A 26,302-nucleotide genomic window follows, 5' to 3' on the forward strand; every position below is an offset into this window, starting at 1 on the left:
AAGAAAGAGACGCTGTATTTTGTGAAGAGTCGGGTGACGTCACAGGGTGACGATTTATTTATAAAACTATCGACGAAGTTGCGCACGGATTCGTACTTTGAGCTTGCTCATGCACTCTGCACGAAATTTCCGACGACCTGTTTCAATCGTCTTACCGTCACATTTATCTTCACGAGAAGCACGTAAGAATCTTAATAAATCCACCAATAATTGCTAACAAGTGAAATTCGCTATCGGGCCATTCGTTCATGTCCGTGCAAAACGAAACGTTTGCGTTTACATTCTTGAAGATATATGAAGATACTTAATGAAGATACTTAATGAAGATATATCATTGAAATCACTCATTAGTTATTCTTAAGATAGTCTTCGCACTTATGTGTCTCCGTCGAAGGTCTGTCAGACTAAAGAATCGCCGCGGATTTTTGCGGTTCATTCCGTGAACCACGTGAACTTCCGTTTTCGAACAGACAAGTCGCGCCCTGCGACACGTACCTAGCATTCGAGGCTTCCGACGAAGATCTCGGTGATCTAATCGATCGATAAAGTTTTTACGAATTCGTGTATCGAGCGCATCGCAGAGTGACGTTACGACATCACGATCAATTTGCTCGAAATTGCATGTCATTCTGTCGGTCGCGTGTATGTACTTCTCGAGACAAACAATTGCGCCGAGCGATATAGCTAGTGCGCTGTTTTTTCTCAGTGTAATTATATCTCATAGGACGGTTAAAAATGCTGCATCCGTTAGAAAGAATTGAATCGATAATAACAAATTTTGAGAGTCAATTTCTGGAGATCGAATTTTTTATTCGCATTTAATCGAAGTTATAAGTTATAAGTTGACATCGAGTCGATATAAACGTCATTCTGTCTTTCTTCAATGAATTCAAGAATAAGATGATACTTGGATCGACTTGTTACTAAATGGAAGGCATCTATTATTATTTATACTGATACCTATTTTTCATTGTTTTTCAGGTATCTTCACGCAGGAATAGAATAAGTCATAAACATGAGTCTACAGTGGACACTCATTGCGGGTTTCCTCTATATCGAGGTCACGATTGTTCTTCTTTTGGTGTTGCCAGTGGCTTCGCCGACCAGATGGCAAAAGCTCTTCAAATCTCGCTTCTTACAAAGTATAAATAATCAGGCTTCCGTTTATTTCATAATTCTGTTGGGAGTCCTGGTGCTTTTTTTGCTGGATGCCATACGAGAGATGCGAAAATATTCAGGAAGTCTGAATCAAACAGATCATCATCATCATCATGAGTTAAATGTTGAAATGCAAGGTAAATTATTTAACAGTGAGAATCTTATATTTTTTTTATATTGATTTTATAGTTTAATATTTAACATTTAATAATATTTTCAGAAAACATGCGATTATTCCGCGCACAGAGGAATTTCTATATATCTGGCTTTGCATTGTTTCTGAGTTTGGTGATACGCCGTCTTGTCATTTTAATATCTACCCAAGCTACCTTGCTTGCACAAAACGAAGCGGCCATGCGACAAGCTCAATCTGCAACAACTACAGCCAGGAGCTTATTGTCTCAGAGAACGATTGGAGAAAGTGCACAGAATGATTCTAATGAAGCACATGATAAAGCTGTTTCAGAACTAAAAAATCAGATCAAAGAGTTACAGGCTAAAAATCAAGAACTTGAGAGTAATTTGACTAAGGAAAGAAAAGATAAAGAGGCACTAAAATCACAAGCAGAGTCACTCACGAAGGAGTATGATCGTTTAAATAAGGAACATGCGAAACTTACACAATCGGCTGGTGATAAGAAAACTGATTAAGCAGTTGAATTTTTCTTCCCCCTTTTTTGTTTTATTGTAACCATCGTTTGCTCATAAATTATAATTTTGTTACCGAGTTGCATAATTTGTATTGCACAGTTTGAACAAGGACTCATTATTTCATTTAATAATTATTAAGACATATTTATAATTTGTTAGATTATATGCAGATATTACTGTTGTGTGAGAATGATGTAACGTGCCTCATAATACATCGCATATCTTTTTTTTCCTAATTTTGTGCACTTTCCATGTACAAAGTCTGTATCCGTCTGAATTTGTGATATATTGTTAATTTTATGAATAATTAATATAATTAAATTAAGAATTCTATAAATTTTTTTTGGAGCACAAATCATAGATACATTGTCAACTATTGTTTCATCACATGAAAATAATTGATTACTGCACGTTACGCGTTCGGCAGGTATTATTAATATATAAATAGGATATATGTTTTACATGCATTTTAGACAATATATCTCAAATGTACTTCCAGTCTCGCGTTTGCAATATTTTATTTTATATTTGCTAATATTATAAATTACACATGTATATTTTTGTGTATGCGCGTGCGCATACACATAGCACATGAGCACACACATTCTGTATGTGCTGTGCTATCATGGGCCTTTATTTAGATCATGCACTCTGGGTTATACTGTATATATTTTGACATATAAATAGAACTATATGAGAATCTTAAAATAACTGTTCAGAGGTTTCACACTTTCCTATAATTACAAATGGATATTTTAGTAAAAATTAAACTTTATACCTTATGCAGTACTATTACGTTACTGCAGGTTGAAAGTTTGCAAATATACTATTAAAATATCTACAAATGTTAAAAAAAATTATATTTTTTAGCAATCTTCTTTTCTCACATTTATAACAATTATTTTATTATAAACTGCAATATATATACTTTTATTTTTTACATTCTTCAATTCGCACTACTATCCGTCAACATTTTGCTGTATAAGCATCTTAGGCATTAACTTATTTAATTTATTATTTATTGACTAAATGTGTGTGAAATACACCATGATCCATGAAATATATAAGTAGAATGCATTATGAACGCGTTTCAATCATGCGTGTATAATGCTTATTCCAGACACAATTTGAAAATTCTTCCACCAAGTCCGAACATTTAAGAGTTTCTTTGGGATGATCCTGCAAACACTTCAGGACTTTATTACTGTTCTCCACACATGGTTGTACTATATTCTGGACATCGACAACTTTTTGTCCTGTAACAATATATATTTATACAGTTAGAATGTTACATCATATTTTAGTTCAATCTTGCATTCACAACATATTAGTATAATTTTTTGTCTAATATTATCGACATATTTTTAACATCAATAATTTCAACTAAAATTACTTATTTATGATATTACTTGATTCAGTTCAGATTTTTTACACACACACACACACACCACATATAAGGCAAGTTTTTTTAATTCATTGATTAATAAATCGCATTATGCGCATTATGCGATTGATCAATCAATAAATTAAAAAACTCGTCTATACATACACACACACACGCGCGCACGCCCATCACATACATACATTTTTTATTTTCTTCTTACATAGCTTACCTTTTAGTTTACTTTGTTTTTATGTATGTATTTTATGTATTTATAAATTGTATAAATCAGCTATATGTAAAAGAATCTATTCAGCAGAAATTTTTAACTAACAACGCAGTACAAAGCTGTTACTAAACTCTGATTTCTGTTGAATATAGTCAGTGAACTGTTTCAGAAGAGTAACTTAGTTTGACTCGACATATGCCAATGATTACAGACTAAACTAAACTTAAATAATATCTAAACTAACCAGGCTTGGAAGTCTCATTAGCTGCCTTCTTATACTCTTCCTCCAGGATGTAATTGATTTTTTGATAACCATTCTCTAGATTTTGCAGACGCTTTTGCCAGTACTGCTCTTGCTGCTTTAGCTCCTCTTCCATCTGCTGCTGCATTCGAAGAGCGGATATTGTCAGTTCCGGATAGTGATACACCGGCGCTTGTCCGGGCGTCGCTTCGTCAATATGAGGCGTTGCAGGTATTGGTTGCCGGTTCGGTGTCGCAGGTCTCGTGTCTGACGGAGTCTCGCGGGCCTTTGATCTCTCTCCCTGGGCGAGACGCTGCACGACCGCGTTTGACACCTTGATCACACCGACCTCCTCTTCATTCGAGATCGTCAGCTTGCGGGCGCTTTGACCGGAACCCATTCTCGGGATCCGGAATTGGACGGCGAGCCGCAAAACAACTCGCAATTTTGCTCGATCTGCAACAAACGATTCGTCTATCCTTTCTTTTTGCGGTGCCACGGCAATGGCGCGCGCGCATTCTCGCTTACCTGGCGAGGCCTATCGTTCTCGATCCGTTGACAGTAGTCCGTCTTTTTCCGCCTCATCAAAGCGAAGTTACATAAATATCTCAAGCCATATCTACCACCACTCTCCACGACGACAGAGCCGCGCAGCGTTCGCCACGCGATCTTGAACTTGGCAGCATTCCACTAGAGAAAAACTTGGGCTGGATTTTCATGTAGACACCGGAGCTTTGATATAGAGCGCTAATTGGTGAAAAATGAATAGTGAGAGTAAATAGTACTTATTATTAATTATATATAATTATATATAATTACATATATATAACATTATTTATATATATATATAATATAATATTATATTATATTATATTATATTATATATAATTTTCTTTATCAGGATTCACAGTTTCACAATCTATGCTTTATTGATAAGAATGCAAAATTTATTGATGCACAAAAAACACCTAAATAAATTGTTATCAAAACCAATAAATATAGAAACATTGACAATTGTTGCGTAATTAATTTTGAAATAGTATTTCGGCAAAATATTAACAAATTGGCAAATCATCTTAATGATATATTTGCGAAATTAAATTTGGAAAGAAATAATTGAGAAAAATATCTTAGCTATTATTATATTAAACATTTAAAAATACAATTGTGCACAAAGAAATTAAATTAATCCAAATTAATCTATGCTTATAAAAATGCATACAATTTTTCCTAAATTAAAATGTGGAAATACTGCAACACAAAATATTACACATTCAATATATGACAAAATTTTAATAAAAAAAGTCCGATAATAATGATATGCAGTTTGTAGGACTGAAAAATTTACATACAAATATTTATTAGGCATCAAGATCCAGTCTTGGTCATTTTTGGCACTTCTTTACTTAATCGTGTTATATAATTATTATATTTATTAATTTTATTATATAATTATATGTCTCTCGCAATACTTTTATCAGATATAGACCGGTATTCATAGTCAGTTCTTATATTTAAGATCGTCTTAAGATAACATTTCAACCAATAGGATAACTGTATGAGCTTATTTAAGACGAATCTCGGCCATAACATAATTCTATTAATACTAACATAATTTGATTAATACTTACTCATATATTGAATTAAATCAAAGACAGATTTAAAAAATTATTGTGATCTACTGATATTTGATGAATTTGATACAAATTTTATTTATTATAAATTTCAGGTAAAAACTTGACGTTTAAATTTATATTACATAAGGCCTGTTTTTTTTGGCTGAACTGATTGTACATATTAGTTCACAGTTTATCTTTCTTTCTTACACTGAAAGAAGAAAGATAAACTCTGAACTAGTGTAGCCAGTTTAGTTAAAAAGAAAAGACCCATAATATATATGCAAGTTCAGTAAAATTATAATCGTTCATTGCGTGAGGACAGTTATCCGCATCTTGAATTTAATCACGCGTTCCTTACTTATTATACTTATTTAAAAAAAAGAAATGTTGTTCTCATTGTCCACGAGTGTACAACCAGTTCAGTCAAAAAGAACAGGGGATCAATCATGTAAGTTTACATGAAATTTTTCACTTTTCATTCTTCACTTTTTATTTTTCATTTTTCACATCTTAACATTTCACGTGAAACTTTTCACTTTTCACATTTCCGCTCTAGGGGAAAAGTTATATGATTGACCCCCCAGGCCTTCGGCGTAGTATATACAGTAGCGCAACTCTCTGTCGGCACCTTTGATGTCAGTGTTTAGCCAAAATAGAATGCGCATGTGTGAAATAAGTTAACTCGTATCGCTATCTGAACTTCCTTTTCGTTTTATTCTCTTTGCTGTTCTCTTTCTAACTCATAATATAATAAAAATAATTTATATTTAAAAGATTAAAAAATATGATTTAGAAATATGCTAATAATAAAGCATTGAAAAATAAGGAATGAATATAAAAGTCAGGAAAGATATGAAATATAAAATATGTAAATGTAACGGTATGTTAATGTAATGTAATGTAATTTAAAAATATAAATATTATACTATAAAAATATGATATGTGTGTGTGTGTGTGTGTGTGTGTGTATGTGTGTGTGTGAGAGAGAGAGAGAGAGTGTGTGTGTGTGTGTGTGTGTGTGTGTGTGTGTGTTTTACATAATGTAACAAAAGAAAGAAAAGTAGCTAAATGTAATTATTATGTATAAATATTATGTGTTACAATAATTTGTATTATAATCATAAATATACAAAAATTTATATAAAGATACTCAAACGTAAAAATGAAAGTAAATATTTTATTAACAAGTAAAATAAAGATATACTTTTCTAAATACAAAATATAATTATATTTTTTTACAATACAGTAAGAAATATAATTTTATTTAAATTTTTTATATAAATATTATATAAAATAAAAAAATCATGTTATATTTATAAATATTAATTATGCATTTAATGAAATTGATGTTGAATGTAACTTAAATATCAAAATATCAAGATATAAATATTACAATAAATATTACAAATAAATATTACAAATATCACAAATATTTAGACATTTAAACGATTAAATTTTGTTAGAAAGAGAAAGAATGAAGAAAGAAGAAGTGAAAAAGAAGATTAGATAACATTAGTGAACAACTTACTTATTTCGCGCATGCGCACTCCATTTTGACCAACATAAAATTGGGAGGGTTGCGCTACTGTATATATTGTATCTTCGGTAGACTACTTTGCCAACTTGAACTCGCAATTTTCAAATGCAACCAGCAGGTGTTGCTTGCACTGTATAACATTTTGATATTTAGGTTAATTTACTCGTATAATCAACGGAGGTTAGTATCTTGAGTTCTTTAGACCTTTTTTTTTCGATCAAAATCAAATGTTGTAATTAAACTTAAACAGATATTTTGGTTAAAATTAAAATATTTGTCAAAAGAAAATTCAAATCATTTATCTAAGGTATAATTTGATAAGAAAGATACTTCTCTTGCCAAAATTGATTAATACTCGATAAGACACATGTCTATGAGAACAGCATAGAAAGTGATAAAAATTGTTTTTCAGTTATAACTACATAAAATGGAGTATATTGAAGTTCCCGACAATGCACAACAGAAAGGGATGATGTACGTATATATATAAAATAATTAAAATGTACACACCCCTATTTATCCCATTTACTTTAGATTCTCACAAATATAAATAATTTTTCTTTATTTTGATAGTCCCTGTTGTGAGTGTGGTATCCCTATTGAACCAAATCCTGCCAATATGTGCGCAGGATGTATGCGCACCCATGTTGACATTACTGAGAACATTCCCAAACAAGTGACCTTACAATTTTGCAGCGGTTGCGAAAGGTTTGATATTTTTTAAAAATATTCTAAACTTATCTAGTAATATTCTCTGTGCTAATTGAATTATCAATGCTATGTTTATATAATAGGTACCTTCAGCCACCTTCTGAATGGGTTCAAGCCTCATTAGAATCGAAAGAGCTCTTGTCGCTATGCTTGAAAAAATTAAAAGGATTGAATCGTGTGAAATTGATAGACGCTGGTTTTATATGGACAGAGCCACATTCCAAGAGATTGAAGGTATTATATTTAGCATTTTCAAAATCAAATTCTATTCTTATTTTATTATTATCTAATATTTTTCTCAGGTGAAGTTAACTGTTCATGCAGAGGTGATTGGTGGGGCAGTCCTACAACAGATATTTGTAGTTGAATATATTGTGAATCATCAAATGTGTGATGACTGTCATCGTAGAGAAGCTAAAGATTATTGGCGTGCATGTGTAAGTTTCATAGTATTATAGAGAGAATCTAGAAAAAATTCAAATGCTATATACAATTATATATGTCTTTCATAAAATGTATTCTTTTTTATAGGTTCAAGTCCGGCAAAGAGCGATAAACAAAAAAACTTTTTTTTATTTAGAACAATTGATATTGAAACATAAAGCACATGAGAATACACTGGGTATAAAACCGATTCACGGCAAGTATCGTAAAAATTCTTTTGGCAATAATAATATATTGTAATGAATATGTAAAAGTATTTATCAATAGATATTTAAAATGTTTTAATGTTTACAGAAGGTCTAGATTTCTTTTTCGCGAATGAATCCATGGCTAGAAAATTGGTTGACTTCTTGTTGATGGTCATACCGTGTCGTTATCAATCTTCAAAGAAATTGATTTCATACGATTGTCATAGTAATATATATAATTACAAATATACATTCAGGTAAATTCAAATATATGCAGCAAATATATATATTATATATAAATAATTATTTATTAAATATATTCATTTCATTTTTACATTGTTTATAGCGTTGAAATTGTTCCAATCTCTAAGAATAGTGTAGTCTGTCTACCACGGAAGTTGACACAACAATTAGGAGGCATTAACCCTATCTGTTTGGTATATCGAATCACAAACGCTGTACATCTTATAGATGTTTCATCAGGACAAAGTAAATCACAATATTTACATTAATTTTTATGTCAGAGATAATATGATGTTATGCAGTGATATGTTTTATTTAGTTGCGGAACTTAGTTCGTTTATCTACTGGAAATATAATTTCAATAGTATATGTAACCCGAAACAATTGATGGAATATATCGTGATGGATATTGAACCGATAAAACATGAAGACAGAAAAGTTTTTCCAGGACAAGGAGCTATCTCCAATAAGGTAAGTTTTTTTTTTATGAAATATTTTGATAACATATGAGTACTTATTATCACTTAAGTTTATCATATAACATTATTGAAAAAAAGAAGAGATATTTATCTTCTCAACAATATATGAAAGTGTTAACATGTGATTCAAATGATTCAAGATGTCATTCAAGATAAAAAAGTGATAACTGATTTTTTTAGCACGTCATAGCAGATGTGTGGCTAGTGAAAGCATCCGAATTAGGGATAAACAATCCAATTCATACTCGTACACACTTAGGCCATATACTTAAACCGGGTGATTCTGTACTCGGGTAAGTTTATGTAATAATTATAAATAATAATAATATAACATAATATAAATAACAAATTTAAAATATTCGTTTATCATAGCTATAATTTGAAAGAAAGTAATATTAATGATACCAATTTTGAGAAATTAAGTGAAGATTCAATACTTGATATCATTCTGGTAAAGAAATTTTATGACCATAACAAGGCGGCTCGTCGTAAGGCACGCGTCTGGAAATTGAAACATATCACAAATAATGACGCAAGCAATGCCAGCACAGATAAGTACGTTACAAAACAATGCGAAATCTATAATATAATCTATAATATATTTTCGTATTACGAATCTCATATTAATTGTATTTTATAGCGAATATAACGAATTCCTTGATGAATTGGAAGAAGATCCAGAAATGAGGCAAAACATCAATATATTTAGAGATTTTAAGAAACACATCCCTGTTGATACTAACGAAATAGATACGAGTATTCCGCAAATTACACTCGAAGAAATGTTGGACGATCTTGTAATCGAAGATTCTGAAATGACCGAAGATTGATAAAAGAGTATACTTTTTTAAAGGAAATGATCTTATAAATAATGATGAAATGATTGAAAAAATGTACACGTGCAGAACGATTTTTAAAAGTGTATATGTTATTTGACATTCGTAAATATTTTATCGTTCATGAACAAAGATGAAATAATTCTAAAAGTATTACGAGCATCAAAATAGAACGCATCGTGTACAAATTATCGATCGATACAAATATAATTTTTTTTGTAATGTATATTTCTGAAATAATCGTTTAATTACATGATATTGTCCTGACGATATATTTTATGTACCATTAATTATCAATAAAAATGTTTAAAAGTGAAATAAGTTGACAATTTCCACTCCATTAATTATCAATAAAAATAAAATTTTAATTATAAGTTGACAATTTCTACTCCATTAATTATCAATAAAAATAAATTTTAATTATAATAAGTTGACAGTTTCTATTCCATTAATTATCAATTTAAAAATAAAATTCGAAAAATTATTCAAATTACAATCAATTGACAAGATTACTTATTATATTTAAATAAAGTTAACAATTCATCCATCATTCGATCGATGAACGTATAAGTGAAATGTTCTCACAAGAAATACGAAACCGATAATCAACACGATAATCATAACATCCTTCTATTTATTTACTTTATATTGTATAGATAGTAGGTATAGTATAGTGTAGATAGTAGGTATAATATATGATTATACCCAATTCTTTTCCACCTCTTATATTGTAAACCATTTCAAAGCTCTTCGAGAGAAGTGATAAAAGTGGGGAATTATCTTAAAGATATAATAACACCGATATACTGTAACTGTGCAATAACTCTGATGATACAACTGTGGTACAGTGATTCAATCATATCAATATGTTGTTCTGCAAATTATTATTTTTTGCATTTTTATTAAAAATTGCAAACAGCAATGTAACCAATTATGCAGGTATGATAATTTAGATTAATTTAAATTAAAAGATTAAATATAAATATATAAATATATATTTTTTATCAATAAATAATAACAGATTATTAATAACAGAGAATTTAGAATAAAATACAGATATAATTAAATAAATTTTAATATTGATATATTCACATGTTCATATTATCAGTTTCTGTCTTTATTTATCGATCAATCATACAATTTTGATAGTCCTAAAGAATATGGATAGTCATATTATATATTTATTTTATTAAGAGATTACATTAAAACAGGAAATCTTTAATCAATAATTAAGATTATGCAACCTTAATAATAAAATATATCTTGGATATAAATTTTACAATTTTATAGAATTGTAAAATAATTTTTTATATAAAAATAGAAAATATATATCAATACATCTCATATAATATTCCAAATTTATCGTGTTATTATGAAAGCCGGAAAATAACAGTGCTATCTTTTTTGAAGATAATATAACATTACATTTTACACATGAAATTAAGAATTGGGTACAAGTACAACAAAAATCTGAAGAATTTCAATATTTGATCCAAAGTTTAACTCTTCCAACTAATTTACAACGTGTTGACTGGCGTAGCTTTGATGATGAAAGAGGCACAATTATTTGCATAATATGCCGATCTATCTTAAATGTTTTTATGGAATATCGTAAGCACGGTATGTCAGAGGAAAACATTGGATGTTTAGTAACTAAACTTTGTACACTACTGAATCTGCAAACTCCAGACGTCTGTAAAGGTGCAATAAATATCAATTTGGTAAGTAAATTATATACGTAAAGACAATATTAAGAAGTGGAAATCGTTACAATTGACTTTAATTATCGTTGCATATTTCGCTCGTAGCCAGTAATCTTGCATATCATAGATTCAAGACCGAATCTAACATCGTCCACAATTTGTGGAATTGTACTAGAATCACAATCTTGTCCGCTTAATAATGACGAGTTCAATTGGACAATCGACATTGACAGTAGTCCTCCGAAACTGATTGACCTGGAGGAGAGTGATGAAATTATAAATGTGATACAAATTACGGATATTCATTACGATCCCAATTACGAACCTTATGGTAATTCGCAGTGTAAGGAACCAACATGTTGTCGAAAAGGACAGAACGACACAAACACAAGTGACAAAGTGGCAGGGTATTGGGGAGATTATAATCATTGTGATAGTCCGTGGCATGCTGTTATTGATACTCTAGATCACATTCGAGCCGAGCATGAGGTACCAAAAGTCTGTTGTTATTATTATTTATTATGCTTCAACTATATATTGGAGTATTAATATTTCCTTTATTGGAGCAGAATATTTCCTACGTTTATTTCACTGGCGACATAATAGACCACGGCGTTTGGGAAACCACGATTGAAGGAAATGTGGAAAGCCTTAATAAAAGTTACATTCAAATTCGCGAAACATTCAAAAATATTCCTGTGTATCCAATTTTGGGTAATCACGAACCGCATCCGCTGAATCAGTGAGTTATCCAATGCATAATTATGTTCTGCTCTGTTAATATGTAATTACTTGCACATTTGAAGATTAATATACTTTCGCATAATTTTATTAGATTTGCACCTCAGACTATCACTAATGAAGAGATAAGCACGCAATGGCTGTATCGCATGATGGCTGATTTATGGATTAATTTCGGATGGTTACCAGAATCTACACGTTCTACCATTCTAAAGGGCGGATATTATACATTTTCGCCCAAGAAAGGATTTAGAATTATAGCTCTGAACAATAACGTGTGTTATTGTTATAATTGGTAAGTATAAAGTGTCAAATTAGTATTGAAACGGATGTAGACAATATATTTTATCTTAAAACTACAGCGTACTTTACTGATTGATCTGCAATATGTATTTATCTTGATGATATATCTTTCTAATGTTATCACTTTAGAACATCAGTCAATAAATAATATGAATTATCTTACGCATCACAATTTATTGCGATTATTTTTTTCGAAATTACATAGATTCCAGATTTCTTATCCAGATTTCTTCCAGATTTTTTATCTTTTTAAAATTCTTATCATCATATGTTTCTTTTAAATGCGAAAATAAACAAGTATTTTATTTTATATGATTTTATATAGAAATAATTTTTACAGGTGGATATGGTATCAACCGGCAGATCCTGATGGCCAGTTGCAATGGTTATCGAACACACTTTTACAGGCTGAAAAGGATGTCGAATTCGTTCACATATTAGGGCATATTCCACCTGGTCATCAGCATTGTCAAACTACGTGGAAAAGGGAATATATTAAAATTATCAACCGATATGCCCACATTATTAGAGCGCAATTCAACGGTCATACGCATAAGGATGAATTAGAATTATTTTATAGTACTGATAGCAGCAAAATCAATAACGTCGCTTGGAACGGCGGTAGCATGACTGCTTATTCAAATTTAAATCCCAACTACAAGTTGTATTTTGTTGATAGCAAAAATTATGTGAGTATCATGTTATTCCGATACAATATAATGGAATATATTACAAATATTTCAATTAAAACTCTATTATAGGCAGTGAAAGATTTTGAGAATTGGACGTATAATTTAACTTTAGCAAATGAAGACGCTGATCAACGACCGTCATGGTACAAGTCGTATTCATTTAAAGAGGAATATAACGTTTCCAATATAACATACGATTCATTACATGTTTGGCTCTCTGAATTAGCAACCAATGAAAATCTATTAAGTCGTTATTACAGGTAATTTATAGAAATATATGATTAAATTATTGTTTGTCAAATATTCTCAACTAACAATAATTGTTTCAGAAACTATTTCAAACATGCTGAACCATCGCTGAGAAAAGAATGTGACACAAAGTGCCTGAGGTCCTACATGTGCAGTATAATTGTAAGTCTGGGAGATCACAAAACTAAATGTCTTAATAGTCAGCATTGATATTTTGGAGATATCAATTTAACTTTTTAACGATAGTGAAGAAAAGTACTACTTATTGAGTAAATTTATGAAAAAACAAGAAAATTTATTATTACATTTTTTCAATTGCTTTTCACAATATATATTTACAAACAGATAACATCTAATTATCTGTTAATGTTTTATCTGTTTACATAATTATATATAATTATTTTTGATGTTTACATAAACTTTTTATATCTATTAACTTTAAAATAGGTTTTTTTAAGATTTCATGAGTTGATAAATTATCAAATAAATAAATCTGAAAAATAAACGAGAAAGAAATGATTTTTTACAATATACAGCAATAAGAATTGCAACAAATTATTTTGACATGTACCAATAATATAAAATGAATAAATTATATTTTGCTCGATAAAATAAACCTTACCTGTTTCCTAACATAAATCAAAAGTGTTTCAACATGTTCTGGATTGTTACATTCCAACCGAAAGAATCTCCTCCATAATGCTCCTGCCAATGTTTTGTCATCAGATTGTATGCCTTCATCGTAGTCTATTATAGCAGCATTGAATTGATGTGATATTTCCTGCATTTGTTCATTTTTAATTTTGGTCCTGATTGACTGTAATAATAAAGACTTTATTTGATAACTGATTTAAAATTGTAATATGAGCAAAATGCTTGTTAATAAAGAATAAATTAAATTATTTATATATGATGGAGTGTATTAAAAGTACAATGTTACCTACACCGAGCTGTTCTAGCCTGGCAGTCGTATCTTCCCACATTGCTTTCACTGCATTATTTCTGATAATTTTCCCATCATTCTCATCAGCCATGTAGCGAACCATTATCATCCATACATGAAGTTCCGTCACCAGAAACCAAGAGAAAAATGTATCTGGCATATTAAAATCTATAAAAGATTTTATTTAAGATGTATATGAAAAATGATTATAATTGTTAAGATATAAAACTTATAGAACTTACATTTGAAGAAAAAAGGATAATCAATTTGACCCATTACATGTTCATACACTTGATAACCCAGGAACATTGTTCTCTGTAACCAATAAATCAGTAGCTTTATAGACGCTTCATACAAAAGCAAAAAGCACTTTCATAGATTACTCAATAAGACATTCAAGTTTTATAGATGCTTTAACTCCTAACTTTTAATAATAATAAAACTTTCAATTACATATTTCTGAACATCGAAAAAACGAGATTTCCTCAGCATTCTTTCCACGAATCCCATATTCGGCCGTACACTCTCAACCGTGGACGTGCGGCATTCGGCTGTTGTGTGAATTCTCTTGGGTTCCAACGATAGCATTCTAACAGTACTGAGCTTTCCATGATTTTGTATTGTTTTCTGAGTTTTAAAGAACAACGTCGCATTCTGAAACACATATTCGTTAGCAAAATTGCATGTGAATATTTTCATGAGAAACACCCCAACTTGATAAGAGCGTGTCATTTTGAAAATAACATTCTGAGATAATCGTGGAAGGTTATGTCGACGATCAATTTAACGAATGTACCTTCGTCGAGGGAAATATCCGGGTGTACCGTGCGACCAACATTCTGTCTATAAATAAATCCTACACTGCGTGTCCCCCGACACGAGGAGGCGAACGACAAGGACAATCGTGCACGCACGGCATGAACATACCTAAAGTGCTGCCCCATCAAAAGTTCTGCCGAACGGTAAACAAGGGAACTTCTGCGGAAAATGGAGGTCATAGCCAGGGAAATTCACTCAATGGAATTTAAGCTGGATTTCTTCGATTAACCGTAGATAGAGCCGCACGCGATCACGCAGAAACGCTAGGTCAGTTCATATCCTTCCGAAATCAGCTAGTGTTCGTGAGATGAATGTCGATCCTGCTGAGTAAAATGAAGGAGAGACTGCAGACTCTCCCGGCTTTACCACAGCACCATGCTGCACGAATATTTTAGTTTTTGACGATTTCTTCTCCTGACCTGGTGTGCACGTTGATCAGGTAGTTTGGAAGAAATCCTGTCATTCCCGTGACGCGTTTATCCGAAAATCATCATAGATATAATTTATACCTACGTATTTTTCGTCTATGCCGATCCAAGTCCACGTTTTGTTTTTTATATGAATAAAACCCATCATCATATAGTTGGGAAATTCTCCTGCGTTTCCTTGAAAATCCTATTTTTTATCTTTTCTCGCATGGTGTTGCAAATCTTTTAAATTGTAATGAAATTTTGCAGACGATTGAAAAATACCGTTACATGGAGAAAAAAATGAATTCTCAAAAAGTGAAGACAAAGGGTAAGAACAAGAAAAAATTTCTTGTAAAAAAGGTGATCCGTCCAGACCCGTCCAATTTGCGTAAACCAATTGATACGAGTGTGTCCGACTTGTACCAAGTCAGTGGACTTCTTGAAAAAGGCACTGATGAGGTTAAATCTGTATTATCGTATGAATGCAACATTATATATGAATGTCGCACTTGCTGCAGCTTATATAGAAGCATTGTAAATTTTATTTCTCACAAGAGGGAATATTGCAAGGAAAAGTTTGATATCACACGGTCACTTTGTAAACGTGGATTATGGAATAACAATAACTTTGTAAGTGGAATACAATTTATTTGTGTTGCTGTTGTTGCTATTTGCCATATTTAAAATATTAATATTTTTTTCTAGCACTCCTCTAGAGACTCAATAATACACATATACAAAACAGAGGAAACAGGTGACGAGAATGTTAAAAATGATAGGATACTCAGGAGTCAAGTGCCTAAGGAAACGAATAAAAAGGATCTCAGTGCAATAATAGATAAGATTAAAAAAAGATGGTATGGAGAAAGTAGAATGGAAAATCTATTGAAAGATCAAAATACAATTTCTAGTACTTCAAATAATCAACATATTCATTTGGAATCTATAAATACAAATCACTCTGCAGTATATCAAACTGTTAAATCGTTAGATGAAGCAGATACTATGAATTTAATGAAAGAACAGGCAAATATCAACTTATTCATAAGATTAATATTTTATTTACTATATGTATTACTGTATTGTACTTACTATATGTTTACTTACTATGCTATATATATATATATATATATATATATATATATATAGCATAGTAAGTAAACATATAGTAAGTAAACATATAGTAAACATATATTTAAAATTGTTATTTTTATATTTTATGTTATTTTATATTATATTTAATCTGATAATTGTAACATGATTCCTCTTTGGCTTTTAGATAGAAGAATTGCATAATATCACGGATCAGAGTGCCGTCATGTTAACATTAGATGAACAAATGTCTGAGAGCCAATTTGAAAAGAGTGACAGTCCTATCATGGATATGAGTGACGAAGAGAACGAATTATTAATACATAGATTAGCCGCAAATAATTTGTCTTGTACTATATGTAAGTAAAAATCATTCTTATTTCTTCACAACTAACATTGATAGATATAAAAGATTTTCGTTTCGTTATACAGGTAAAGCAAAATTTTCAACAAAAAAGACGCTAGCTGTTCACATGAAAACGCTACATACGGCCCAACGTGTATGCTATCTTTGTCCTGACTGCAAAAATCCATTTGCAAATCCATGGAGCGTTTATCGGCATTTAAATAAAAGTATCATTATATTGAAAATTAATCAATTACTGTTTGCTATCTTAATATTTTTAATATTATTTCTAAATACAGCGTAACATATTTTTAATATTATTTCTAAATATAGCGTAACATATTTCTGAAAAGTTTTGAATAATCTATAATTTTTCTAACAGTTCATAAAAAGACCAATGAACAAATACGTAAATTAAGACCGCAAGTACAAGAGAAAGCGTTTCATAAAGAGACAACTGCGATGAAAGAAAATGTTCGCACAACTAAAATAGCTGTCTTGGAAAACGTGATCAAAAATTATGATAAAACTCAGGTAAATTTCGATTCTTTATCAGTTTTTTATCATAACATTTACTGTATATTTTAAACTTAATAATATAATAATAATATAATTATTTTTAATAATATAATATATATAATATAATTTTTTTTAAGGAATCAAGTACAGAATCTAATACAATGCATCAAAATCGCGGTAGACGTGGGAGAAAAAGAAAAGCGCCTTTGCCTACTTGTTCGGCATTATCAAACTCATATTATCAAAGACCAATCGCTGCATGCGATGAAACGACAATAAGAATCAAACGATTTAATAATTTACCTAATAAATTATTATCCTCAACATCTGATAATACATCAAATGAAGTTGAAGATGTCAATTTAGTAACTGATATAGAATTGCTTGATAACAAAAATATATCAGATAAAAACTCCGAGCATATATCATCATCCCCTGAGATTTGTGATTACCAAACATTCATCCCTGAACAAGAACTTAGCTTTAATAATGAAGAATGGACTTTGCTAAAAAATCAGTTTAATTATGTTTCGAAAAGCAATTCAATGGATAACAATAATGATCCTGATATTACATCATCAGCACAAAACATTGATAACAATGGATCATTATCTCTTAGTGGAGACAGTGATAATTCTGTTTATAAAAAAATTTCAGAATCTCCTGATATTACACATACAGATACAAATGAAGCTAGTTTTGTTGCTTTAAAGATAAAAAATAATATAGAGGAAGAATTAAGCTATCACAATGAGAAACAATCGATTGATTTGAAAGGTGAGTTATCTGATGTGTAAATGAACAAATTTTGCTTATACAGAAAATACTATTTAAATAAATAAATAAACACGCGAATAAACTGTTATAATAATTTTGTGTATTTCAGAGAAAGATATTGAAGCAGAAAAGGATAATTTCGAATCTTCTTCCGAGGAGTTTTTATGTTCGATACAGTCGAACAAAAGGAGTGGTACTTCATTAATGGAGAATAAAATAGCTTCCATTGCGAACTACCGAAAGTTACGGTGCCTTTTGTGTAAACGAAAATTTACATCTGTGCCCAATCTACGAAGGCACATAGCAATGCACATCGGTTGGAATCGATATCGTTGCAAATTATGTGATTATAAGTGCTTCGTAAGATGTGATTGCGTCACGCATTGTAGTAAAGTGCATAATATGCAAAATCGGACGCTTATAGCGGGAATGATAATCGAGATCCCACAGGATGAATATACATGTAATGACGATATTATTATGGATGCAAATACGAGAAAAAAAACGGATAGTCCCGATGTAACTCCATCGCTAGAAACATATGAAGACTCGAACAGTTCTGTATTCGAGTACTCAAGTAACTCGAGTACACATGTTACTTTGCAAGATAAAGACACTGCCACGAGCGTGCAAGTTGCGGAATCACACGGAAATGCCAAAGATCAGAGTGTTGACGCAGGAGGTAATGATGAATCTATAAAGACTCAAAATTTGTTGGAATGTATGATGAATAACGGGTCAGATAAATTGGATACCAATCCTGAACTTAAGCGAATAGTAATGGAAGTGATATTTGGTTCCGATACAAGCGCGACTAAACAGACAAATACTGATACTAAGAATAGTATAAGTGAAAGTACAGATGGAACCGATAACATAAATAATACTATGTCAGTTAATGAATTCAAAGAAACATCTTGTTCGATATTGAACAATGTAAAATATCAGCGTCCCACGCGTAACCGAATAAAGCCCATAAGTAAGGATTTTATATATATGACTTGAAGGAAGTGACATATCGAAAGGAAAGTGCCCTTCACAATGATTCCGAAACGTTACATTCACGAAAAAAATCAGACTATATAATTGATAACCTTGGATTGTTAACATACAGTTAATAATTAATAATATTAATGTAATGTATGTATAATAATTGTAATTATTATTTAGTAATACATTTTTTATAATTTTCTAAAATGTATGCATATAAATAAATATATTACAATTAATATGATATTGTATATTATGTAGTATATATTATGTATTGTTATGTATTATATATTGTATATAAATAATATTGTATATTACTGCAATATATTTTATTATATATATACAATATTACATTGTACTATATATAATATAATATTATAATGTATTTTATATATATATATATATATATATATATATATCAGGGTTGGGAAAGTTACTTTGTAAAAGTAATTAGTTATAATTCTTTCTTTTCAATAAATAACTAATTACCATTACAAGTTACCGATTTAAAAAAATAACAGTTATAATTATTCCAAAAGTAACGAGTCGTTACTTTTTAGTTACTTCTCTGTTTACTTCCTGTAATGTTTTGTGCATTGCTATTTTAAATAAAAAAATCTTATATTTCTAATATATTTCTTGTAATATATTTCTAAGGACTGATTGCAACGACATTAAGCGAGACTTAAAACTTTAAATTTATTATAGTAGTCGAATTTGATTGGTTCTTATTTTACATCTAACCAATCACATTAAGACTAAATTCGGAACGTCATCCGAGTGCTCCTACGTATCATTTTATTCTTGTTTAAAGCCAGCGGCACACGATGCTTTTTTTCCTGCTGATTTGCTAGCTGGATTTGCGTGCTCGTTGAGCTCTTGTCTCTGATTGGTATATTCTTTTGGATCTAAAAAAATATATCAATCGAAGACAAGAGTTCAACAAGCATGCGACTCCAGCTAGCAAACTAGCAAGAAAAAAAAGCATCGTATGCCACTGACTTAACATTCGGTGAGAAACAAAGATAAAATGATACATAGGGTACTCAAATGTTTTCGAACATAGCCTAAAAGTATAAGAAGCAAGCTGTCAGTGGCTGTGTTCAACTCAAACAGCTTTGTAACTGTGAGATTCTTAAATGTGATTAGTTTATACATTTAGATCCATGAGAAACTAAGAGAAAAATTAACAAAAATCCATCATATCAAAGATTTTTACAACAGTTGCAAAACTGCTTTCTCTGCTGAACGTAGCCATTGTGTCATTTTATTATTAAATATAAAACAAGGATAGCATGACAATACACAATGGCGTTAAATGACAGATAAATTTGAAATATAGAGTAACGATGAAAGTAACTATTAAATTAGTTATTAGTTACTAAAAAAAATGCAATTAAGTTAAATTATAGTTATAAATGGAAAAAAGGAACAAAGTTAAATTATAGTTATAAAAAAAGTAACTCTAAGTGTAACTTCGTTACAAATAACGAGTTACTTCCCAATCCTGATTATATATATACATATTCGTATTTCTAAAATGTAAATATTTTTATCGAGGTATGCAATATTTCACACTAAATGTGCACGCTAGCATCTTATGAGAAGATTGATATTTAATTTATGAATAAATATATAATTTTATTTATTCCCTTATAAGAGAAATAAAAGTCCTTTTTGCAATAGTTGAATGTTTTTGAAACATTAATCTACTCTAAACATACTAAGTATATTTTATATATATATATATATATATATATATATATATACATATATTCCGCAGTATCTCGATAAAAATATTTAGGAATACGAATTAGAATTAGATTTTATCATTTTAAAAATTCAGAATACGCGCCATGCGTGAGGCAGAAAAGGGAGAACTTACGCCGAACTTAAGCCGCGCATGTGCAGGACAAGTTGCACCTATATCTCAACACTGCATTTCTAGAAATTGCGAGTAAAGTATAAAATTGGAATTGGATTACATACAATTATACTCACGCGCGACACGTCTTCACCGCTTCATTGACGATTTCGTTACGGCGTCAGCGACATCGGTCCCGCGAGACGACGCGGGAAATGTCGACGATACGCAACTCGCCTCACGGAGTCATAACGAATGGCGCGCCCAAGATGTCACCGCGAGCGCGTAGGCGGTCGGCGATTGGCCCGCGGCGGGGCGTGCGGCGCGCGCACGCACTCATTGCCGCGTTGCGCGGCGATCCTCTCTCGCGCCGCGGTCTGTCCGAACTGAAGCCGAATCGCCCGTTCTCTCGCAGATGCGCGGCAAACGGCGTCGAGTGAGTAGTATCTTTGTGCAATTCTCCGACGTAACAGTGCTACCTGCGACGAGTTACGAATGACGTACGGTGAGAACGCGACCGTGGATCTCTGACGAGCGACAAATCATCGAGGCGCGGTGCTTCATCTCGGTGTTAATTGTGCATCTCGTTGGGCGACGTGTGTTTGGAAAGAGAGAGAGAGAGAGAGAGAAAGAGAGTGCAGAACCGGTGCGACCTTGCCCTCGACCAGCTGCCGGAGGAGAGCGAGCATCACGAACGGTGAGTCTGGAAGATGAGAGAAAGAGGGAGATGGGTGGCGGACCGAAAGAGGGATGCTCGGCGGGGAGGAGTGGAGAAAAGGGAAAGATGATAAGCTTGAGCTTTCCCACGGCAAAGGACGCGCCTTCTGCCGCCTTTCGAGAGCTCAACCCTCTTTCTGTTCTCTTTCTCTTTGTTGAATCTTTTTTTCCCAAATATGTGTATAATTCGTTAGCATCGCCGTCGCGAATTACGTTGGCGTCAGACCCAGAGTCTCGAGTACTGCGTTCTCTCTTCGTTGCTCTCGTTTGCGAGATGCTCTCGTGCATCTCGACGTTTTTGTTCTGTTCCTTTTCGTCCCTTCCCTCCCCCCCCCCTCCTTCACTTCTCTGTTTGCAGAGGACAGGCCGATGGGCTCCGCGAAATGAGAAAGCGGGGAAAATTGACCAAGTTACGAAACAGATCGAGCAAATCGGAGTCACAAATCGGGAGATTCGTAAGAAAAGCGGAGCCGATCAATCAATCCCGTCCTTCCGGAAGGCTCGTCGCGTTTCTCCTCCGATTCTGATCACGTCGAAAACACTCGACACTCAATCGTTCGCTTCCCCGAATCGTCCGCTTAAGGAAACACGAGCGACGAGTCCGCGAGGTGCTTTGATTCTCGCAGTTCTCTCTCTATCTGAAAGGAAAAAAAAAACAACACACGAGCAACGAGCTGCGAGATGTTTTGATTTATGCAGCTGTCTCCCGCCGCGCGAAGGTCGCGCGAGTCGGCGACACGAATAGCGCGTTTCTCGTGGAGGGGTTTCCCCCTTCGGAATTGATATTTCCGTGCAATCACGACTCCTCGAGCGACTGCTCGTATGCAATTAATACCCCGCACCACTTGTTGCTGTACACTACCTGTGGACGGCGGTGCCGAGCACGCTCGACCTGGCGACCTGGCGACTTGGCGTCGCCGTCTCTGTCGCCGTCGTCGAAGGACGCGGTAACTCATCGAGACGCGGAGTGGCTACCGTGACGTTGTCTATCGGTAATCTTTATCCGGGCATCGGGAGGAGGGAGTGGGTGGTCTCGTGCTTCCTCTCGTCGGTCTTGTCGCTGTCGATTCCGTGGTAAGCGAGGTACAGGCGCTGTGCAGTCTCCAGTGAGACTGATTTAATGCGTCTAACGATGAAGTAATTATCTAATTACGCGAGTGAATCGATCGAGACGAACATGGTGATGTAGATGGAAAAATAACAATAGAGCTCCGATTTGCGTATTCTACGAAATACGATAAAATCATACATGTAATAATGCGATACAACGTTTGGATTATTCGAGATGCTTAATAAAAATTATAAAATTAAAATTGGGTTGTTCCATCTTTTGTTAAATCTCTGCTTACTCCTTACTCTTTCGCGTGCTCTTTTTCTCTTACAGATTTATCCAGTATAATAAATTTATCCGAACGCGGAATAATCGGTCTTAAATTTTCCATGAAAGCGAAGTATTCAGCAGTCGTTTATGAGTCGATTAAATCGTAGCGAATAACTCCCGAGACTAGTTTCGTCGACTGTCGTTAAACCACATCACGCGATTGACGCTTCCCTTCCGTATTAGGTGCGCGATAAATCAGAGACGAACATTCCGGAATGCTCGGGAAAAAAATACGCAGTGCAAACAAACGCGATATAATGCGTGCCGTGAAGTTTCCGCGATGAAACACTTTGCAGAAACTCGCGCGCAATTGATTCATTCGCCTTTTAACGAGATAATTGCTTAATCGTGACCTAAGCAAGCCGCCATGTGTAAGTTTCCGTCGTATCCGCGTCTTCGATATCCTTTCGAAAAGAGATCTTCGCTCAGGGCGAGTCCATCGTGAAACATTCGATCTCGTCGAGTAATATCGCGTAACATTTCATTTCATTTGTTGCGCGTCCAACTACGTCGTGTCCGTCGTGTCCATCGTCCGTCGACTGTTTGCAAGAGCAAGGTGGACAGAAGTGGATCTGCCCATATGGATCTGTCTACTGTGGCAAGTGGGAATGACTCGCGGGTTCATATTTCATAAGCTGGATCTATTCTGTCGAAATGTAAACATCGTGGCACGTCATCGGCCTGTAAGAGGAAACATCATGTGACGTAATCGTGGCGTGGAATATAATTAATTTATGACAATTATAATTTTGTCTCTCGCGAAGGCATAATACCGCAAAAATACGTGCGCTTTACATTTATTTAAAATGTGAAAGGTCATAATATTTTACATTACGTATTAATAATAATAAATAATATAGTTATAAAAGTAGCTTTTCATGCCGACGTTCATTTTCAACGCCAAAATATATCATGTGATGAAAAAGTAATCATTAAAATTTCACTGTTGCGTTAATTTGGATCACGTTACTTATTTTGACGTTAAAAATGAGGGCGTCAATATAAATTGATACCTTAAGGCTCTGCGTACAATGGAGGAAATAGACATAAACATTAAATTTTGGAAATTAAAATTAGGAATAAAGATCGACGTAATATACAAACAAACGTAAAACACAAACAAACGTAAGATATAGCTTATATTTGTGTCCATGCGCATTATGTTTAATCTTTATTCCTAATATGTATTTTCAAAATTTAATATTTATTCATTTTCCTAATGTTTCTTTCATTATGCGTAAGAGATAACATTTATAAAAATTTATAAGATGGATTTATTTGATTAGTTGACTGTTTGTGTTTAATAATTATTTTTTAAATTTATATATATAATTAGATACACTTTTATATATAATTGTTATATATTATTACATTATTATATTATACTTTATTATTGTACAATTATTTATTATCATATTATATTATTTATTAATTTTATACACACACACACACACATAATATTAAAATACTTTGCACGTACTACCAACACAGTGTCCTAATATTTTCCACAGTAATTACACTTAAGCCACTATGAGCATCAATGCTCGGAAGAGGTCAAAACCCGATTATTAGCGGTTATTAGCCAAACGGAAACAGTCTATTCTGACGCAATCTAGCCAGAGAGAGAAGGAGGAGGGCAGAGAGAGAGAGAGAGAGAGAGAGAGAGAGAGAGAAGATTGAGAAAGATTGCTTCTGTCAAAACAGTTCCAATTACACATTGTGCATGCTACAATGACTGTATGACTTCGAACCGGTTTGACGCGCACCTGTCGATGTATTCCGGCGCAGGCTTGTCCGAGAAGTGTTCAGAGCTCAGGATAATTCAATTGTAGTCTCCTCCACCGTCCGGAAATCCATTTTATCGCGATAAATCGGTTATATCGATCGGCAGCGCCTTGGCCGGCCCTCGCGCGACGTCGCGCCTCGCTTCATTTTTCATTCTCTCGCTTCTATTATTTGCACGTCCCGGGCGTCGCGCGCGCTTTGACATTCGTTAGATTCACGTTCACAGCATTTTTGGGTCGAGCTCGAGGTATTCATACTTTGTAACTTGAAGCTCTACCCTGATGAGAGTTTGATCTGCTTAAAAAAAAAAAAGGTTACTTAAAAAGCGTAAGACGAGACGAGTGAATATATACGATATTAAATTAATTACAAACAATTTTTAGAATAGAATTTTTTTTATTTTTCGATAAGTCCGATAATCACGCAACATAATCAAATCCAAAAACTCAAGGAGTCAAATCTGTTTGAATTGAAGAGATTGCAATTTTATCTATTTCTTTCCTTTTGCAGCTTCCGAAAGGCTTTATCGTTATTGCTACAAGAATTCCAATTACACCTTTTTTTTTTTATTATTAATAACAAAAGAAAATCCAGATCAAATATTCTGGAAAAGCACGTGTTTAACGAGGGGCATCCTTTGTGCGCTCGTTCCTGCGCGGAAAACAGGTAGCAAAAATGTCTGCATGCGGTACAACCATAAACGCAGCCGTGCGAACAAGTTCGTCCACTCGTACCCTTCTATAGTGTGCCGCGCGTTGGCCACCCTAATAGAAGTTTCACACAATCCAAATCACCCCCCGCTGTGCGCGGGAGAGAGAGAGAGAGAGAGAGAGAGAGAGAGAGAGAGAGAGAGAGAGAGAGAGAGAGAGAGAGACGTAATGCACCGAGGGCAATGGCATCGCGAATGACATGGCGAAGCACACCGCCTGTCGTTATGGTAACGCGGCCCACCACATAAGTCGCTTTTCTTTCCCCATTGTCCATTGACCGCGCATTTTCCCTTTCTCTCTCCCGTCGCATCTCTCTGTCTATTTTTTTACCTCCTACACGTCTAATCACTCGATTATACACCTCGTAATTGTCCGCCGGCGAAACTTTCGCGAGGAGAGACTCGTCGAGTCTCGTTTTCCGAGCACAGCGCAACGGCTCTTTGTTAATCCACCATCCTCACGTATCCTCGCTTTTAATTATTTTCCTTGTTGCATTCCAGATTCCAAAACTTCTACTTACTCGCGTAGCAACTCTGGCAAGCAA

The 26,302-nt window shown here is 33.2% G+C and overlaps 7 protein-coding genes across 15 annotated transcripts in view; 5 read left to right on the top strand and 2 right to left on the bottom strand.

Moving 5' to 3' along the window:
• On the top strand, positions 1–2,520 carry LOC105433623 (B-cell receptor-associated protein 31). 2 transcript variants are annotated; one of them, XM_011649018.3, is made up of 3 exons: positions 1–182; positions 982–1,295; positions 1,379–2,520. In XM_011649018.3, exons 2-3 carry the CDS (start codon positions 1,016–1,018, stop codon positions 1,807–1,809), a joined length of 711 nt encoding a protein of 236 aa, XP_011647320.1. In that variant the 5' UTR covers positions 1–182; positions 982–1,015; the 3' UTR covers positions 1,810–2,520. The 2 variants fall into 2 exon arrangements, with proteins under 2 accessions (XP_011647320.1, XP_011647321.1); XM_011649019.3 differs by lacking the exon at positions 1–182 and adding an exon at positions 562–707.
• Chchd3 (Coiled-coil-helix-coiled-coil-helix domain containing 3) lies at positions 2,311–4,350 on the bottom strand. Its single transcript, XM_011649012.3, has 3 exons — positions 4,189–4,350; positions 3,664–4,116; positions 2,311–3,065 (listed from the first exon to the last, which is right to left on the bottom strand). The coding sequence occupies exons 2-3, from the start codon at positions 4,058–4,060 to the stop codon at positions 2,887–2,889; spliced, it is 576 nt and encodes a 191-aa protein (XP_011647314.2). The 5' UTR covers positions 4,061–4,116; positions 4,189–4,350; the 3' UTR covers positions 2,311–2,886.
• Positions 4,351–6,841: 2,491 nt separating this feature from the next.
• On the top strand, positions 6,842–10,038 carry Nmd3 (60S ribosomal export protein NMD3). Of its 2 annotated transcripts, none has more exons than XM_011649011.3 (12): positions 6,842–6,996; positions 7,229–7,290; positions 7,390–7,524; positions 7,611–7,761; positions 7,830–7,964; positions 8,059–8,167; positions 8,266–8,416; positions 8,506–8,648; positions 8,722–8,873; positions 9,062–9,174; positions 9,254–9,436; positions 9,522–10,038. In XM_011649011.3, exons 2-12 carry the CDS (start codon positions 7,244–7,246, stop codon positions 9,709–9,711), a joined length of 1,509 nt encoding a protein of 502 aa, XP_011647313.2. In that variant the 5' UTR covers positions 6,842–6,996; positions 7,229–7,243; the 3' UTR covers positions 9,712–10,038. The 2 variants fall into 2 exon arrangements, with proteins under 2 accessions (XP_011647313.2, XP_088937860.1); XM_089081734.1 differs by having other exon boundaries at positions 6,981–7,123.
• Positions 10,039–10,372: 334 nt separating this feature from the next.
• LOC105433617 (sphingomyelin phosphodiesterase 1) lies at positions 10,373–14,021 on the top strand. Of its 2 annotated transcripts, none has more exons than XM_089081730.1 (8): positions 10,373–10,656; positions 11,128–11,438; positions 11,526–11,918; positions 11,990–12,162; positions 12,256–12,456; positions 12,805–13,153; positions 13,226–13,416; positions 13,486–14,021. In XM_089081730.1, the coding sequence occupies exons 1-8, from the start codon at positions 10,584–10,586 to the stop codon at positions 13,613–13,615; spliced, it is 1,821 nt and encodes a 606-aa protein (XP_088937856.1). In that variant the 5' UTR covers positions 10,373–10,583; the 3' UTR covers positions 13,616–14,021. The 2 variants fall into 2 exon arrangements, with proteins under 2 accessions (XP_088937856.1, XP_011647307.2); XM_011649005.3 differs by having other exon boundaries at positions 10,382–10,656; positions 11,526–11,909.
• Uqcc1 (Ubiquinol-cytochrome c reductase complex assembly factor 1) lies at positions 13,676–15,287 on the bottom strand. Its single transcript, XM_011649009.2, has 6 exons — positions 15,145–15,287; positions 14,802–15,002; positions 14,591–14,663; positions 14,350–14,516; positions 14,028–14,222; positions 13,676–13,898 (listed from the first exon to the last, which is right to left on the bottom strand). The coding sequence occupies exons 1-6, from the start codon at positions 15,184–15,186 to the stop codon at positions 13,803–13,805; spliced, it is 774 nt and encodes a 257-aa protein (XP_011647311.2). The 5' UTR covers positions 15,187–15,287; the 3' UTR covers positions 13,676–13,802.
• On the top strand, positions 15,269–19,932 carry LOC105433619 (zinc finger protein 800). Its single transcript, XM_089081727.1, is given in 9 exon segments — positions 15,269–15,434; positions 15,845–16,207; positions 16,283–16,603; positions 16,857–17,028; positions 17,102–17,242; positions 17,398–17,549; positions 17,672–18,311; positions 18,421–19,301; positions 19,304–19,932. Coding segments are annotated over 8 exon segments (2,775 nt in total). The 5' UTR covers positions 15,269–15,434; positions 15,845–15,865; the 3' UTR covers positions 19,430–19,932.
• A 1,592-nt stretch (positions 19,933–21,524) lies between these two features.
• Positions 21,525–26,302, top strand: part of Tsp66E (Tetraspanin 66E) — a 56,861-nt gene continuing 52,083 nt past the window's right edge. For all 6 annotated transcript variants that reach the window (XR_016140403.1, XR_016140404.1, XR_016140405.1 and 3 more), the window contains exon 1: positions 21,525–21,862. The gene's annotated coding sequence lies outside the window, so the exon portion shown is untranslated. The remainder of the gene's footprint in view (positions 21,863–26,302) is intronic.

Source organism: Pogonomyrmex barbatus, unplaced genomic scaffold (genome assembly GCF_055798465.1).
Source record: "Pogonomyrmex barbatus isolate J1 unplaced genomic scaffold, ASM5579846v1 scaffold5, whole genome shotgun sequence".
In the NCBI taxonomy this organism is placed as follows: Eukaryota; Metazoa; Arthropoda; class Insecta; order Hymenoptera; family Formicidae; genus Pogonomyrmex; species Pogonomyrmex barbatus.

What these genes read in the sequence shown, in the direction of transcription:
- Chchd3 (XM_011649012.3), bottom strand. Translation starts at nt 4,060, where the DNA reads ATGGGTTCCGGTCAAAGCGCCCGCAAGCTGACGATCTCGAATGAAGAG. An exon ending in TAATGAGACTTCCAAGCCTG is followed by an intron (nt 3,066 to 3,663) that starts GTTAGTTTAGAT and finishes ATATTGTTACAG; the next exon opens with GACAAAAAGTTGTCGATGTC.
- Nmd3 (XM_011649011.3), top strand. Translation starts at nt 7,244, where the DNA reads ATGGAGTATATTGAAGTTCCCGACAATGCACAACAGAAAGGGATGAT. An exon ending in GCACAACAGAAAGGGATGAT is followed by an intron (nt 7,291 to 7,389) that starts GTACGTATATAT and finishes TTATTTTGATAG; the next exon opens with TCCCTGTTGTGAGTGTGGTA. An exon ending in AGATGTTTCATCAGGACAAA is followed by an intron (nt 8,649 to 8,721) that starts GTAAATCACAAT and finishes TGTTTTATTTAG; the next exon opens with TTGCGGAACTTAGTTCGTTT.
- LOC105433617 (XM_089081730.1), top strand. Translation starts at nt 10,584, where the DNA reads ATGTTGTTCTGCAAATTATTATTTTTTGCATTTTTATTAAAAATTGCA. An exon ending in TTGTTGATAGCAAAAATTAT is followed by an intron (nt 13,154 to 13,225) that starts GTGAGTATCATG and finishes ACTCTATTATAG; the next exon opens with GCAGTGAAAGATTTTGAGAA. An exon ending in CTATTAAGTCGTTATTACAG is followed by an intron (nt 13,417 to 13,485) that starts GTAATTTATAGA and finishes TAATTGTTTCAG; the next exon opens with AAACTATTTCAAACATGCTG.
- LOC105433623 (XM_011649018.3), top strand. Translation starts at nt 1,016, where the DNA reads ATGAGTCTACAGTGGACACTCATTGCGGGTTTCCTCTATATCGAGGTC. An exon ending in GTTAAATGTTGAAATGCAAG is followed by an intron (nt 1,296 to 1,378) that starts GTAAATTATTTA and finishes TAATATTTTCAG; the next exon opens with AAAACATGCGATTATTCCGC.
- Uqcc1 (XM_011649009.2), bottom strand. Translation starts at nt 15,186, where the DNA reads ATGTTGGTCGCACGGTACACCCGGATATTTCCCTCGACGAAG. An exon ending in GGATATTTCCCTCGACGAAG is followed by an intron (nt 15,003 to 15,144) that starts GTACATTCGTTA and finishes TATGTGTTTCAG; the next exon opens with AATGCGACGTTGTTCTTTAA. An exon ending in TTTTCGATGTTCAGAAATAT is followed by an intron (nt 14,664 to 14,801) that starts GTAATTGAAAGT and finishes TATTGGTTACAG; the next exon opens with AGAACAATGTTCCTGGGTTA.